Raw genomic sequence first — 17,450 nt, 5'->3', positions numbered from 1 at the left:
ATCTCTCAAGTTTGTTGCACTGATGTTACCCTCTAGAGATGAGATATGTATAACCTGGCTGTAGGTTAATTAGGTTGTACCTTGCACTTAACTTCCACCAGAGATCCCTGTAGGAAGTTCAATATGACCACACTTCAAATAGTTGAGAGTAAAAAATAACGAGGGATTTTGTATGTTCTGATGCATCAGTACCTCCTTACATTTTATCCAATGTTTATATCAAATCTTTACTGACGGAGCTTTAATGTAACAATGAAAACTGTAATGAATAAGATGGATGAAAGAAAACGAACCAGAATTGCAGTTATCTGACTCATTTAGAAATCCTTTGATCTGAAGAAAGAGAATCATAACATATATGGTATGAGGCAGTGCATTGATAACATTTAATTGGGTGATAGTTAAGAATACATAACATTTTAAACATTAAACAATATGGAGGCTGTGGCTCAGTGGGTGGTGCGTTGATTTTCAGGGAAGCTCTGGTTCCAACCAAGACTCTTCACCCCATATTGCTCCTGTGATTATTGCCCACAGTATTGAGTGTATGTAAGTTGCTTTGGATAAAAGCATCTAACAAGTGACATGTAATGTACATTTTGCATCTCATTGTCCCTCACAATAAAAAATAGAATATGTGTAGGGTTAGAAGACACGAATCCCCTCCTGAAGGATCGAAAAGACAATACATCAAATAAAAAATAAGAATATAATGCATAATACAATTATAAATATATATATAAAGACATTTAATATGAACATTTTTTTTGTAAAACGAAATAAATAGTGATAAACGTGAGTATTTTTTTTACAACATTTCATATAAAACGTGAAAAAAATATAGCATTAAAAAAAAAATTGCAACAAAAATAAATTAACTCTGACTTACTTCACATCTTGACACTAAACCCAGTGTTCTTGTTTATTATATTTTTTTGTGCACGCTATTTTTCAGAACATTTGTAAGTTATACTTTACACATTTGGTGGGGATAAAATTGGCCATTTCAGAAACATGTCCCCAGCTCAAATGACGCCTATGTTGTTAACAACAGTTGCCACGGTCGAGTGACGTCATCATTGTGCGACCACATGTGACCGAAGGGTCAGAGGGGTAACGGGGCCGTTTGGAAGCCGGGTATCTAGTCAGATGAGACGGTTTAACTTAAGTAATTTCTGCTGTCACACCGGCCATCTTCTACCACGGAGGGCAACGGACTGAACCAGCGGCAGACATGTCGTACTGCAAACAGGAAGGTAATCTAAATCTCCTTCATTCATGTTCACTCCATGTCCATGGCTTGGCAATGTCACCGAGTTAGCCACCATGCTAGGCTAACTTCTAGAAGAAGCCGGATATTTCAGTAAGTTACCTAACAGTTACATGGCTGGTAGCGAGGAAGCTGCATGCAAATGAATGAGGCTTATTATTAAGGGTGTCTGCATTGTTGTGATAAAACACATTGGTCATGGTCGTAATCTGATCGGACACCTTTGATACACATTGGTAGAAAGGGCTAGCTCTGAATCTGGTGGTACGTCCAGGGCTATCAGTTGACAGGTCAGGTTAAACCAGGTTACTGGCACAGTGCGCCCACAGGGGTCACTGTTAACCAGCTTCGTGAACTGGTTTTCTACTTCTACTCGAAATATAAACTAGTAGAGCATTTTTTGTTTATTTTTGTACAGTTTATTTATTTATCATACATTTGAACTGACTCTGGTTGCTCTTGCTGTTACATAGCAAATGGAGACAATGATATAATCTTGAGATGGGATCATAACAACGCCAGTAAAGTCGAGGAGGAAATGTCGTCTTCCCCACTCCTTTCCCCCCTTGCTTCCGGTGCCCTTGCTCTGGCCACACCCATTTCCAAACTGAAGGCTACAACATTAATTTGTATTTGAGCTACACACCTGTTAAGTCCTGTGAGTGTGTCTTTCATGGGGTGACAAAATATGTCCAGAGGAGAGATGGCAAACTTTTACCAACAGGTGAAGTCATTTAATAACGTTTTCTGCAACTTTGTCATATCTTAAAAAACATGTAGGAATCTATAAGCCCATGTTTGTTGTTGCTGAATTCTTGTCAACCTCTCCAAGTCAAATAGGCTGCAGTAACTAAGGCAACTCCCTATGAAGACTCCACATTACACCTAGTTTAGCATCTCAACACTGGATAACTGATCCAGAGATCAGGATTTTAAATGGTACTGATGCTTTTTTAGGACTTTTCACATTTACTTGTTATGTTATTGGTTGTTTTTCAGTTTAAACAATACTTATTTTTACTGTTTAAGTTATTGATACTTTGCTTGTCATTAATACTGTATCAGTTATATTTTATATTATCTGCCATTTTTATACATCTTTGTAAAACAGTTACTTTTTTTAAGTGCTATATGAAAAATCCATGATTTTGTTATTTGTTTTGTTATCAAAGGTAAGGATCGCATCATCTTTGTGACCAAGGAGGACCATGAGGCACCGAGCAACGCTGAGCTCATTGCAGATGACCCCGATGATCCTTATGAGGAACAGGGTTAGTCATTGTTAGGGATGGGTATCGTTTGAAATGTATCGATTCCGGTTCTTATCGATTCCCCGTTTCGATTCCAAAATTGTAAAAGAAAGAGGTCAATCTTTTAGATAACAAAAATATCTTTATTTTTTTAAGCTTTAACTGACATTTTTACAAATAAAAAATATACATGCAATACAAATGTATTGCACAATAGCTGTGCTTTATTTTAACTGAGCTATGCCTGTGGCAAGCTGTTAACAGGCATTACACTGTGCCTTGTCTTTTCATTTTTTAGTGTAGTGGAGCCTCACTTCAGACCGTTTAGCGCGACCCATCTTTGGTGTTATGAAGTGACTGAGCTTGTGAACTGTCTACGGGAGGACGGGGGGAGCCTCGCTGCGGGGAAACTGTGGACCTCTGTCGCCGCAAATAACATGATGCCGTTTTAAAAAATGAAGGGCGGTGCCGGCCGTCAGCGTACCAAGCCGGTCGTCAGCCGGCCGTCAACGACCCGCTGACGACCGGCCGTTCTGTGATTCTCCAGAACACACAGATGGCCAGTCCTCCCTTACCCTGGCTGTATTTCACCGGGTCACCGCGGCGCAGACGGACCTGGTGGAATACAGGGTCTACCGCGTTTAGGAACCGTTAAGCAGAACCGAAATTGTGTATTTTGTATGGGTACCCGGCATTTTCTTATCGGTTCCCAACCCTAGTCATTGTGGAAAAACAGGATCAGACTTTCAAACATTACCTCATACAAGTATTCTTTTAACTTACTTCCTTCTGGTTTCCTTTCCTTAAGGTCTGATTTTGGCTAATGGAGACATCAACTGGAACTGCCCGTGCCTTGGCGGCATGGCCAGTGGACCGTGCGGCTCTCAGTTTAAAGAGGCCTTTTCCTGCTTCCACTACAGTAAGGAGGAGCTGAAGGGCTCCGACTGCATCGACAACTTCCGCGGTATGCAAGAGTGCATGCAGAAGTACCCCGAGCTCTACCCTCAAGAGGAAGATAAAGAAAGCTCCTCCGAAGCAGAGTCCAACTCTGGTTCTGGTTCTGCTGCCCCGACTGAGGGCTCCGCCTCGCCCCCTGAAACTGACTCTCCCCCTGCTGCTGCTACTACACCTGCTTCTGAAGCTACACCACCTGCTGCTGATGCTACACCACCTGCTGCTGATGCTACACCTGCTGCTGATGCTACACCACCTGCTGCTGATGCCTCACCTGACAGCGCATCGCCCACAGAAACCCAGAGTGCCAGCTAAGGTCCACCGGTGCTCATCCAGGCTTCTCTGTGTCCAATCACTGCCCGGCAGAACTGACTCTCCAGGAGGAGCTCTGATTGGCCTCTTCACCTGATTAAGCCCACAGACAGAGAGGACTTACTGACATAGCTCTGATTCTAACGGGCCATATTTACAGGCAATCAGTGAAGGACTTTGTGAATGCAGATGAACATAACGTATGTACAAAGTATAGGCTGCTTTGTTTCACTGGCACTCAAAGATCATTGAAGAGTATGATTTATTGACAGCGGGCTAAACTGCAGGCACATCAGTGAAAGAGTCCCTTTATAGGCAATTGGGGTTTAATTTATTGTGTGTTATCGTGTCTATCAAAAAAGCTTGTTTGTTGGCATCCATTATGTGTGTTGTCCTGATAATGTTGACAGCCCAGAAATATACAGCACCGGCTTCGATTCATTATGCAATTTGATAGTAATCCAAGCAGGAATCACTTGATCTTTTGATTGGAGCTTCTTTTTCTTGTTTGTGTTACTGCAGTTTAACATTTAATTCCCTTCCTTTATTCTATTACTCAAAAGACAGAAAGCCCTTTTAATTGGTAAAAAAAAAACAAGGCTTCTGTTTGGGTAAAATTAAGAGGTTCTGCGTTTGTTGACATCTTGTAAGAACTTCAGGGTTTCCATCTACATTAGTTAGCATATGAAAAGTTGTTGTCATCTTCATAATTGATACTGTATCTGGCCAAGACCAAAGTGGTTTGTTACATTTGACTGTCAGTGCATAAATGTTTTTGTTGTCTGAACACTGTCTGGAATCTGCTCTGATCACCATTCAGTGACCTTCCTCTAAAATACTTGATCTGTGTTTCTCAAACATGTCCAGATTAAAATGATTTGTGGAAAAATCAGATGTTTCGTATGAAGCCTTCTTAATGTCAGTCAGTTTTACATTTTCACATCTTGAAAATGTAATAAATGTTTTGAGGTTTTTAACTCTAATATGTACAAGTAAACCGTGTATTATGACAGAACCGACCATCATATTTAACAGCCTAATACTAGCTAGCATTTCTGTAATATTATAGTTTCATAGTATTTTATTATCAAAATCATATAGGCTTCAACATGTGTATAAATAAACTTTGAGAAACCCAGTTGGACATTCAAAGAACGACAACTACCTTCATCTTACACCGTTACCTTGCTCGATAAAAAAGTGGCGATAAAATATTGATTTGTTAAACTCAGATCTTAACAAATCCAGGAACTCACTTCAGTTTTTATTTTGTGTTGCACACACACACATTGTGAGTACCAGTCATGAGTTTGACTCCTCTGAATGAGGCAGCATGTCATCAGTGATTTTCAGTCCCCTTTCTGAATTGTCCACTGACTCAAATGTCCTTGCCAAAGCTTCTGCAGTCTGTCCTGCCTGTGTAGATCTATATTCAAGTACATCCGTTCCTCAGGCCCTCTGATACCAGTAGGCCGAGCCGCGGTGTCCATGGGACGACCACGCTCTGCATGGTGACCAGCAGTCGGCCTGTTCCCGCCTCCTCGGGTCCCGCCAGCAGGTACTCCATACCTGGTGAGAGAGGTAAGACATTATTGACCTGGTCTAATAACACATCTCCAGTGTATATTCCTCTGTTAAAAATGTGTCCAGAAAGCTGTACATGACTGTCTCGTGTACTGGTTCACAAATTATTTTTCTTTGCCATGTTTTCAACTGATTCTTCCATTTTTAGATATTGACCTATGCGTCTAAAATTAAAAAGAAGATGAAGATAAATACATATTTAAGATTCAAATTCAAAGGCTTAATTGTCAACACAATAGCTAGTGTAGTTTTGGCAGTAAAAAGTCCCATATTAGGTCCCAGGCTCCTCCTACAATGCAACATACAATATTCTTAAGACATAAAAAGAAAGAAAAATAGTTCAAGAAGAAATGGAAATAAAAAAAGTACATGAGTATGGTGCAAGGAACACAATGCTGCAACAAAAAAACCCGGAAATACTGTAAGTAAACTATGTAAAATAAAAACTGCATATTGTAATAATATATAAATAAGTATCTAGACTAAGTACATTTACATTTGAACTGAATTATAATCATTTTACCTGGGTTTAGAATGGGACAGGTGCAGCCGCGGCTGGTCCAGGACAGAGGGTAGATGCTGATGGTCCCTAAGCTCAGCGCCACATGGCCTGATCGAAGGACCTTGCGAACTTTGACCTGCACTTCTGCGTGGCTGCCTTTGTCGTGAGCGGACAGCACACTGGCCTTGATCACTGTCAGGGTCACACAGGAAGAGAGAATACTGAGGGGAGGCATTATGAAGCAAGTATCGATCACAATTCATGAAACGGTTATTAAACGAGTGATAATAATTACACATCCTTTCTTACCATAATCATGTTTGGTCTTACAGAGGTCCAACGCACTCCTCAGCTTTTTCTCCTTACAGCTGCACTTTCCTGCATACAGACATGAGTTATTCCTGATCCACTACCTCCAAGATTACCCTCAATAAATCACTACGATTCCACAGTTTAAAGCCATGCAATGCAGATGAACATCAGACTCACCTGTGTAATGCAGAGCAGAGACGGCGAGCTCCTTCGACCACTGAACCTCTTCTTCTAATGTGAACATGTGATCCAGGTCAGGGATCTTTCCACCAATGGGCACGTTGAACACCTGGTTATTTGAGTAGCTGCAATAGTGGAATTGAACCCATCAGGTGATTGTTACTATAATGTCTTCATCAAACAAGGCCATGCATAAAAAAATCATTAATATCAAAGGGAGAACATATGCTATATGTCTGTCCCTGGGAAGGTACACACATACACATCAGATCAAAATACAAATATTTAGAATATACATACTAGCACATTTATCAAAACAGCTACAGTGGGGCAAAAAAGTATTTAGTCAGCCACCAATTGTGCAAGTTCTCCCACTTAAAAAGATGAGAGAGGCCTGTAATTTTCATCCTAGATACACCTCAACTATGAGAGACAAAATGAGAAAAGAAAATCCAGAAAATCACATTGTCTGATTTTTAAAGAATTTATTTGCAAATTATGGTGGATTTGGTCAATAACAAAAGTTCATCTCAATACTTTGTTATATACCCTTTGTTGGCAATGACAGAGGTCAAACGTTTTCTGTAAGTCTTCACAAGGTTTTCACACACTGTTGCTGGTATTTTGGCCCATTCCTCCATGCAGATCTCCTCTAGAGCAGCTGGAGAGGCTCTCCAAAAAAACTGGCCTCACAGTCCACCTCCTGGCCTTTCGTGAGCATATAAAAACATATAAGGAAGCTCTCTCCCATGCCAAGACTCACTACTACTCTCGTCTCATTGGTGCTCAGCAAAGCAACCCCAGAAGACTGTTCTCCACCATCAACCGCCTACTACGGCCCCCTGACGCCCCTCAGCCCTCAGGGGCTCCCGATCTGTGCTCCAAATTCCTTGACTTCTTCCAGGCGAAAGTCGAGGCCATCCATCAGCAGCTCCTGGTGACTGGCCCTTCCCCCCTACCTGCACCTCAGCCACCTGGTAATGCACCCCAAGCGCCGCGCCTCTCCCACTCCAACCTCTCCTCCTTCTCCCCTGTGGATGCTCTCCAAGTGGCCAAACTGGTCAGCTCGGCCAAGACCTCCACCTGCTCCCTGGACCCCATGCCCACAGCCCTGGTCAAGGACTGCCTACCCACCCTCTGTCCCTACATGGTGGTCATCATCAACGCTTCTCTGGCTCCTGGTATAGTCCCCACCAGCTTCAAACTGGCCTCAGTCACCCCCATACTCAAAAAACCTGGCCTGGACCCCGACGACCTCCAGAACCACCGGCCGATCTCCAACCTTCCCTTCCTCAGCAAAACTCTGGAAAGAGTGGTCGCCGGCCAACTCCATCAGTACCTGTCCAGCAATGAGCTCTATGAGCCCTTCCAATCCGGCTTCAGACAGCAACACAGCACTGAGACCGCCCTCATCAAGATCACCAACGATCTCCTCATTGCTGCTGACTCTGGCCGCCTCAGCATCCTCATCCTCCTGGACCTCTCTGCAGCATTTGACACCATCTCTCACAACATCCTCCTCACCCGCCTCTCAGACCTCCTAGGTGTCACTGGCACAGCGCTGTCCTGGTTGACATCCTACCTCCACAACAGGAAACAGTTTGTCTCCATCAGTGGCTCAAACTCAGCCCCGGCCCCAGTCCACCACGGTGTACCCCAGGGCTCTGTGCTTGGCCCCCTCCTGTTCACCATTTACATGCTCCCCCTCGGCCAGATCATCTGACATCATGGACTCAACTTCCACTGCTATGCTGATGATACCCAATTGTATCTCAGCACCACTCCATCCTCCCAGCTCCCCCCTCAGTCTCTCATCAACTGCCTGCATGACATCAAAGCATGGATGTCATGCAACTATCTGAAACTAAACAGCATGAAAACAGAGCTCATGGTTGTGGCACCCAAGGCCCTGTTCCAGAAGGTTGGTGACTTCATCCTTGAGGTTGACGGCTGCTCCATCTCCCCATCTCCTGAAGCCCGCAACCTGGGTGTCATCCTCGACTCCACCCTTTCCTTCCATTCCCACGTCAAGTCTGTGACAAATCAGCCTTTTTCCATCTAAGGAACATTGCCAGACTCCGACCGTCACTCTCGGAGTCGGTTGCCGAAACCCTAGTCCATGCATTTGTCACCACCCGCTTGGACTACTGCAATGGTGTCCTGTTCGGGGTTTCCAACAAAACCCTGGACAGGCTCCAGTATGTCCAAAACTGTGCTGCTAGGGTACTCACGCACACAAAACCGTGGCAGCACATCACTCCCACCCTCATCCACCTACACTGGTTGCCGGTCAAGTCCCGCATATCCTACAAAATCCTCCTCCTTACCTACAAATCCCTCCATGCCCTTGCCCCCCAGTACCTATCGGACATCCTTCACCCACATGCCCCACCCCGGAACCTGCGGTCCTCAGACTCTGGCCTGCTTACCACCCCCCGCACCAAACTGCGAACCTACGGGGACAGAGCCTTCAGTGTGGCAGCCCCCACCCTCTGGAACGCTCTCCCTGCGGAGATACGCAACATCCCCACACTTGAAGCCTTCAAAAGGGCCCTCAAGTCCCATCTGTTTGCCAAGGCTTTCGGCCCCTAAATCGATCTGTTGTTCTGTTTGTCTGTCTTTTGTTTTGTTATGTTTGTCTTTGCACTATTACTTGTGAAGCGACCTTGGGTCCCCTGAAAGGCGCTATAGAAATCGAAGCTATTATTATTATTATTATTATTATTCTAGAGCAGTGATGTTTTGGGGCTGTCGCTGGGCAACACGGACTTTCAACTCCCTCCAAAGATTTTCTATGGGGTTGAGATCTGGAGACTGGCTAGGCCACTCCAGGACCTTGAAATGCTTCTTACGAAGCCACTCCTTCGTTGCCCGGGCGGTGTGTTTGGGATCATTGTCATGCTGAAAGACCCAGCCACGTTTCATCTTCAATGCCCTTGCTGATGGAAGGAGGTTGTCACTCAAAATCTCACGATACATGGCCCCATTCATTCTTTCCTTTACACGGATCAGTCGTCCTGGTCCCTTTGCAGAAAAACAGCCCCAAAGCATGATGTTTCCACCCCCATGTTTCACAGTAGGTATGGTGTTCTTTGGATGCAACTTAGCATTCTTTCTCCTCCAAACACGTCTAGTTGAGTTTTTACCAAAAAGTTCTATTTTGGTTTCATCTGACCATATGACATTCTCCCAATCCTCTTCTGGATCATCTAAATGCTCTAGCAAACTTCAGACGGGCCTGGACATGTACTGGCTTAAGCAAGGGGACACGTCTGGCACTGCAGGATTTGAGTGTGCATAGTGTGTTACTGATGGTAGCCTTTGTTACTTTGGTCCCAGCTCTCTGCAGGTCATTGACTAGGTCCCCCCGTGTGGTTCTGGGATTTTTGCTCACCGTTCTTGTGATCATTTTGACCCCACGGGGTGAGATCTTGCGTGGAGCCCCAGATCGAGGGAGATTATCAGTGGTCTTGTATGTCTTCCATTTTCTAATAATTGCTCCCACAGTTGATTTCTTCACACCAAGCTGCTTACCTATTGCAGATTCAGTCTACCCAGCCTGGTGCAGGTCTACAATTTTGTTTCTGGTATCCTTTGACATCTCTTTGGTCTTGGCCATAGTGGAGTTTGTAGGTGACCAAATACTTATTTTACCGAGGAATTTACCAATTAATTCATTAAAAATCCTACAATGTGATTTCCTGGATTCTTTCCCCCCATTCTGTCTCTCATAGTTGAAGTGTACCTAGGATGAAAATTACAGGCCTCTCTCATCTTTTTAAGTGGGAGAACTTGCACAATTGGTGGCTGACTAAATACTTTTTTGCCCCACTGTATATCTTCAGAATTAATTTAAACTAACCTATCAAATTACAGTACAATTATTGTTGGCAAGACTGGTTGCTCAATATCATTTTTGTTGCACATTTGGAAAAAGTGTGAACGTCTGAGCAGGTTTAAGCTCAACTGGAAGTATAAATTAGCAATAACCACAGTGATTAAGTTTTAGCTTCTGCCTTGACGTGTGAATGATTAGGTCGTAGATAGATGATATGGCTAACCTGTCCAGACACTGCCCTGTGATTGGATCACAGCTGTGAGGGCAGGCGCAGGGTCTACAGCCCTCCTCTCCAAACCCCCAGTGTCCGGGCTGGCAGTGGCTGCAGCTCGCGCCCCAGACCCCGGGTCTGCAGGGGCACTGCCCGCTCCTTGGGTGGCACCAGGGTCCCTCCTCCCCTGGACGAGTGGGCAAAGACCCCCGAGGATCACACCAGCAGCCTGAGAAACATACACAGTTAAGTATGATGCTCCTACATTTATGTTTTACTCTTCTATTGTTGTCAAATTATGGATTTAGAAAAGTGCCAGCAGATGGAGCTATAAGACGTTACTTTTATTTTATCCACCAACCTGTCTTACTTTGAACAAACACCACCAGTACATTTACTCAAGTGCTATACTCAAGTACACATTTGAGGTACTTGTACTTTACCTGAGTATTTTCATTTTATACTAATGTATACTTATTTTCTACTAGATTTTGGGAGCCAATATTGTACTTTTTAATCCAATATATTTATTTTACAGATTTATTTACTTTATAAATTCAGATTTTGACAAACAATACTTTTAAAAAAAACGTTTAAAATATGATTATTTGGTATAGATTAAAACCATCCAAAATGTTATGCAGAGCAACTAAAACCACAAGTGCGACATCAGAAAATGAATCGCAGTTCCATCTTTTTAAATGTGAAGATTACTCTGAATACTTTAAGTACATTTTCCTTATTGTACGTAAATACTTTCTCAATGCAGTACTTCTAATTTTTACTTCAAAGCAAAAAATAGAAGAAGGGCAAATTGTACTATTATAAAAGCTATTTTAGAAACTATTTTAAAACAATTGTAACAAATTAAAAATAAAGACAAAATGTACACAAAATATAAATATGTGAAAAACTAAGTACAGTAAAGTATAATAAAATATGACAAGTAGTTGGTTGAAAGTGGAGAGCTATGCAGATTTAAACAAGAGGTAGTGCCGAGCAGAAATGTGCAACTCTAGATCAACTCAGCGATGAGGGTCTTACGTGTGCAGGCGTGGGGGGAGTTGAGGGGCAGGGATGGGTGGCGGTGGTAACCATGGCGACAGCGCTGGCACCTGCGACCCACAGTGTTGTGCCTGCAGTCGTCACAAACGCCCCCACTGGTGCCCCCCGAGGAGAGCCAGGCCCTCGGAGAGAAGTGGCAGCGCTCTGCGTGAGCGTGGCACTGGCACACTGAAAGCGTGAGAGGGAGACAAAGTGGGAGGGAGGAGGCGGAGAGACAACAGGGAACACGGGGTACGGGCACATTATGGGTTAGGTTTTTGGGTAACATTTTTAATGAGGCCAATGTCTATAATTATCCACATTCAGTACTTGAGAAAATACCATCACTGGTTTTATTGTATGGTAGGAGGGAATGCGTCGAAAACTGTATACTCATAGTTTACTATAATCTGCTTTTAGCCTGTCATTATTAAAGTAATAAGTACTTGGAAAATATTCATGTTTAATTTCGAAGCATTTTATTACGATTTATAAAGTCCAGTATCATAACACTTCATAATTGATCGTCACATTTTGACATTTTTGTTTTAATTATGTTTTTTTAAATTTTATTTAAAGCACAAAATTACAATTTGAATTGATTTAAAGGCAGCTTGTGATTGATTATATCTGCCTTTAACTTGGTTGATGTATTTTAAACAGATGTTTGCTATTATAATGTATTAGGAAATCATAATACACTATCATCCTTTGTCAATGAGTGACCTTGATCCTATAAGTGCTATAAAGTGCTTATAAATGTAAGTGCTACAAGCGGATAAAAAATGCATTATAAGTATTGGATTTAGTATGTTCGGATTTTCTTGAGTCTATAAAGCCTATTTGTATACCATGTTCAAAACACTGTTGTCCAAATGATGTTCTCACATTGAAAAAACTTAAGTTAAAAGACTTCACCTGCAAAGTAAGGATGTGATATTGCTCATCTAAAAGCTTTAAAACATCTTGAGTATGTATTTAAAACCCTGCTAGATGGACGCTTGATAGAAACTATGTATAGTTCCTGTTACAGCCCACTTTTGAAGCTCCTCTCTGGTTTTTCTCAGCAGCATGGTTAGCGTGCAGCGTGTTGGTGGTCACTCACTCTGGCACGGGTTGGACTCCCCGCTGCTGCTGTTGGCCGGCCTCCAGGAACGATCATTGTAGAGTGGGGCGCACTTATCACAGTGATCCCCGGCTGTGTGGTGAGCACACATGCACCTACCGGACACCTGGAAAACACATCCGGGGTTGCTTAGTTACTTCACCTACACCTGCCGTCTGGAGAGAGCTATAAAATAGATCCAGGCAGGTGGTGTAAATCAAACAATTGAAAGCTCTTTAACTGGCCAGTCTTACATCAGTAAGTGCTTTTTACATCTTGACTTAACTTCCTGATGTGTGTTTTACTACACTGTAATAGAACACAGGCCAGTGCAGTAACTGGCAGACTCACTTTCTCGAATTGTATTACCAACTATTTTACTTTGAAACACAGGAGAAGCCACTCACCATGTTACTGTCCTGCCTTGTGTCTTGGCTACTGTTGTATGCTACACAATTCTCAGCGTGTCCGTGGCACAGGCAGGTCCCTCTGGCCAATAGAGTATAAATAGCGTAAGGTGCTGCGCTTTCTGTGGAGGATGTGGAAGTGAGAGCTGAGTCTGTGGGGCTTGTCCAGGCTGCCGGGGGATGTAGAGGTCCCGGGCAGCTCTGAGCTTTCAGCAGTCTGATGCGGAGGTTAGTGAGGGTCAGGCGGGCGAGGGCCTCCGGACTGTAAGGGTCCAGAGTTTTAGCACTGAAGGGGTCAAGTGTCCGCAATATTACCTGCCGAGGAGAAAAACAGAGCACCAGTTGGAGCTGAATCAAACCCTGAGGAACTCCCTAAAGATTATACATTAGAGCTTTGCAGTAGTGGAAAGTAACTAAGTACTGTATTAACAATATTATGTTACTATTTGTTTACTTGGCTATTCCCATTTGCTGGTACTTGTACTTCTACTCCATAACAGTTCAGAAGGGAATATTCTGTTCATATTTATTTGATAACTTTAGTTTTAACTTTGCTGATTACAACTACAAATACAAAATCAACTACAACATAATGTACTGTATTTAGTATCATTATATGTTAAGATTGTAAAGACTCTATTATTCCTAGAGTTCACATGCTACCCAGTAGTGTATAAAGCAGTGCAAATAAGCCCCACCTTTAGCAGTTGCAACATTATAAACACGTTAATGCACCATTATACAATAATATAATACAAATATTTCTTATTTCTCATGCCATTTCTGCACTTTAAGTATATTCTGATGCTAATACTTTCCTACTTTTACATAAGTAAGATTTCATACAGTTCTCTTAGTGCTCCTATAGCTCGTTTTAAAGTAAAAGTGCTTCTTTCACCACTAAATCTTGGCATAAACTCTCTTACCTCCCCCCCACCGCAGGGTGTAGGACTGGTATAACGGGATGTGCACAAAGAGCCTGGCTGAGTGAAGTCATCAGGCAAACCAAACTCCTCGCTGCAGTTGTGCGCAAAGAGCTTCAGAGTTTCCCAGGTCTTTCCAAAGTCGGCTGAGCGGTCGATGGCCATGGCAGCAGGCCGTGGGGACCGGAACACCAAAACCATGTGGGACATGCAGAAGTGGCTCTCCAAGTCCAACCGGATCTCATCCTGCTGCTCCTGCTCGGTGGGGCCTGCACCTGATGCCCACCACGTGTCTGGATGCAGGAAAGGGTCATCAGTCATGTGAGCAGGTGGATGGGTGTCATTGGGGCAAAGGGCGTGGGGGGTCACTGTTGGATAAGGGCAAGGGCTGTGGTGGAAGGAGCTGTTTCCACAGCAGCTGGAGTGGGTGAGGAGGGTCCTGCCACTAGCCAGGTTCCCAATGGGCGGACTGCAGGCATGGTCCACACATCTGGAGACTGACACAGAGGGTGATGGAGGGTCAGTGATATGATAGCAGTGATATAATACAAGTATTCAGATGCTTTAACAAGATATCTGGTGGCACAAAACATTCAAAACAACAAGCACTTTCTATCGCTGACATCATGGACAAAACCAAGGTTTTCCTCTTTGTGTTTGCCATGAATTTTTTAGTTATGCTTTCTCTGATGTGACACAGAATCCTGCCCTTTCCCCATTGGACAGCATGCTCAGGTTACATGTAAAGGCAAGACACAAGCAGCCCCAGATCAACAAGTAGCTTTAACATTTAGGTCTTAAAAATTTCACAACTAATAACCATGCAGAAATAATGTCATTTAATCAATACATATGTTACGCAGAGTCACCCACAACTGTCTTTCCAATCAATAACATAGCCTAAACACAATAGGGGAAAACAAGAAGGCAAGTTCAGCCAGAATGACGCAGGAGATTAAGAGAAAAGAGCATGATGTTGATGATGGTCATGATCATTAAAAAAAAAAATGTTTAATGTATTTATGCTATGTTTGTATACAGTTGTTGATGTACAGCACTTTGTTCAACTCTGTTGTTTTTAAATGTGCTATTGAAATAAAATGGATTGGATTGGATGGTGGTGGTGCACCTCACCTGCTCCGCTCCTCGTCAGAACCAAAAACAGCCAACAGAGCGCCAGCAGCATCCGATGCCGACCTTTCCCTAGCATACTAAACTCTCTCATCTTTGTTTCTGCTGTGTTTGCAACATAAACGGTGCGATAAACGCCTTCCAGCAGAGATTTGTCCCAACATTATGTGCAGCTTATCTAACGCACCAGCGCATTTCTCTGCCAATTACGCAATGCGCAAAGCCTTCAGACGAGTCCTTATTTTTCTCCAATTTACCCTCAGGAACAAAATCCTTGATAAAGTTCAAAGCGTCCTCGGGAACAACAGCTATGGCATCTCTCTGTCGGGAGTGGATTGCGCGCCCCCGTCGCAGCAACAATGTCTCATTGGTTAGTCCAGGAATGAACGGAATGTTACTGATTCCAATTCGATAGATGTTTGTCTTGATCCAATTTGCGCAAAATTGTTTGTCTTTGTGTTATGAAAAGCGATTATTATTATTTTTTACGCCGATTAATTAATGTAAATGTTTTAATTATCACAGCCAATCTGAAAGCTCAGTGTCCCAGCCAGGTTCTCTACGCGTTTACGCACAGGAGTGGAGTGTGCGCTCTATTTATCCACTGTCACTCCCCGCCCACACACTCATGCACGCACACACACACACACTGTGAGTACGCTGTGAGTACGATGTGCTGCAACAACACTAAACCAGCCCTTGATGAAGTTGATATATTTTTTTTCTCCTCTGCACGAGTGTATCATTGGGATTTAGCACAAAAAAACGTGCGCAGGGGAGGACAGACTTGCGACTCGCACGGATTCGTCAACGCAGTTAATGTGAACCAGCCGCACAGCGCATACCATCTAAACTAGGTCCTTCCACTATAGCCAGGGCCTCGTAATGGGGCGAGGAAATTAGTTTATCTGTTTCTGCCCTCCTGTTTTTCAGCTGCAGTAATTCCAAGTTACAGGTCTCTTTGAAGTCTAGCAGGGAGAAACCTGAGAGGGAGACACAAATAGTCCTCAGTGCAGTTATTTGCAGCTTGATGGCGCATTGTGGCACCAAAGAATCTGACAGCTTGGACTTTCATGCAAATGACTTGGACACGAAAAGGGCCTTCCTCCCATCTGTCTGCCTGACTGGATAGATTACTCTGCCATTCTTCATTATAGCCCTGGATAATAAACACATGGTCTGATACATGACAGTTCTTTTTCAATTATTTTAAACCACACACATCAGCAAATCTCAGTGCTTTGCTGAGCCTGGCACCCCGAAGGATAAACATTATGTCTCTTAGGCTTTATGGCTCAACTTCAAATACAGAGGGCTCAGAAAATTGGAATGGACACAGAATGAGATTGGTTTTCATAAATGTCTATAATGTCATGCAAATTGTCTACAGACACGCTTGCTTGCTTTCCCCCCAGAATGTGGTATACAAAATGAATTACTAAAGGAATTACATATGGGCTGATTTTTGAACTGACAGAAAATACAATATTATGTTTATGAGCAGTCAGCGATGAATTATTCACATCATTTTGGCTTGGTCATCAATCCTTAGTTATCTGACATTTAAATGTAAACGGTTTTATTCCCCTTTTTACGCTGCATGTCTCAACTCCTATACAACTCTACATCTATCTGTTTTACATTTGTCTTTGTCGCAGGTCTCTCCTTTCATCTCTCTCTCCTGCTGCTCTCCACTCGAACACCAGCTATCTGGCAGGCCTCCACAAAATAAAAACCCGGAGGCTCTTCATCTTCTGGCATCTCATGGTTTCTCCTTTCGTCACACTCCAGTGGTGCAGTATATATGCTAAGAATAGCTTTATGGGAGATTAGGAGGGGTATGCCATTTATTTATGTTAGTTGCATACAGTTTATGACTGCTTTGTACAGATTTTCTGGCTGAATGGAATGCACGGAAATCCTTTGACCGTTACAGCCAGGATGGGAGGACCTGTGTGCATTTGCGTTTAAGAGGAATGGATAATGGATAAAACATCGAGTGAAATCATCCCTGTGGTCCAGCTGTGGTTGTGCTTTCATTGCGGAGTCAGGTCGGTCCTGAAAGGAGTTCATACTGTACTTGACTGATTTTTGAAAAGGCATGCACTAAAATTCGCGTCACTGAGGTTTGAGGTCAAGGTTTAAGGTTTAAGGTTTAAGAGCAGCTGGTTCAAGTGCAAGTTCACTTGGTTTAGTTGCTCTTTATGCCTTGAAATGCAAAACACATTGCATTCTTAATTGACTGAATTGTAATTAAGGGTGAGTTCTCTGATGTAGGAATGCAGAGTCGCCCACATCCAATAAAGTGCTTGTTTAGAGTGTGTGGATAAACAACAGAATCCACACCGTGGTTAGCAACACATGCTTCATTCTCGGTGCTGAGAGAAAAATGTCTTTCTCCCAGAACCTTTCAGCGAATACATTCCG

General features: G+C 43.2%; 2 protein-coding genes across 3 annotated transcripts; one reads left to right on the top strand and one right to left on the bottom strand.

Annotated features, from left to right (window-relative positions):
- Nucleotides 1-1,081: 1,081 nt before the first annotated feature.
- Nucleotides 1,082-4,678, top strand: chchd4a (coiled-coil-helix-coiled-coil-helix domain containing 4a). Its single transcript, XM_034212362.1, has 3 exons — nucleotides 1,082-1,256; nucleotides 2,443-2,541; nucleotides 3,329-4,678. The coding sequence occupies exons 1-3, from the start codon at nucleotides 1,235-1,237 to the stop codon at nucleotides 3,787-3,789; spliced, it is 582 nt and encodes a 193-aa protein (XP_034068253.1). The 5' UTR covers nucleotides 1,082-1,234; the 3' UTR covers nucleotides 3,790-4,678.
- A 351-nt stretch (nucleotides 4,679-5,029) lies between these two features.
- On the bottom strand, nucleotides 5,030-15,614 carry si:dkey-202e22.2 (netrin-4). 2 transcript variants are annotated; one of them, XM_034212360.1, is made up of 10 exons: nucleotides 15,027-15,614; nucleotides 13,896-14,389; nucleotides 12,970-13,284; nucleotides 12,563-12,689; nucleotides 11,458-11,646; nucleotides 10,426-10,642; nucleotides 6,362-6,489; nucleotides 6,182-6,250; nucleotides 5,894-6,064; nucleotides 5,030-5,355 (listed from the first exon to the last, which is right to left on the bottom strand). In XM_034212360.1, exons 1-10 carry the CDS (start codon nucleotides 15,115-15,117, stop codon nucleotides 5,219-5,221), a joined length of 1,938 nt encoding a protein of 645 aa, XP_034068251.1. In that variant the 5' UTR covers nucleotides 15,118-15,614; the 3' UTR covers nucleotides 5,030-5,218. The 2 variants fall into 2 exon arrangements, with proteins under 2 accessions (XP_034068251.1, XP_034068252.1); XM_034212361.1 differs by having other exon boundaries at nucleotides 13,896-14,382.
- Nucleotides 15,615-17,450: the final 1,836 nt, after the last annotated feature.

This window comes from Gymnodraco acuticeps, unplaced genomic scaffold, assembly GCF_902827175.1.
Source record: "Gymnodraco acuticeps unplaced genomic scaffold, fGymAcu1.1, whole genome shotgun sequence".
NCBI classification, from domain to species: domain Eukaryota; kingdom Metazoa; phylum Chordata; class Actinopteri; order Perciformes; family Bathydraconidae; genus Gymnodraco; species Gymnodraco acuticeps.
Note: the sequence above shows the minus strand (reverse complement) of the source record. Positions and strands in the feature narration are given on the sequence as shown.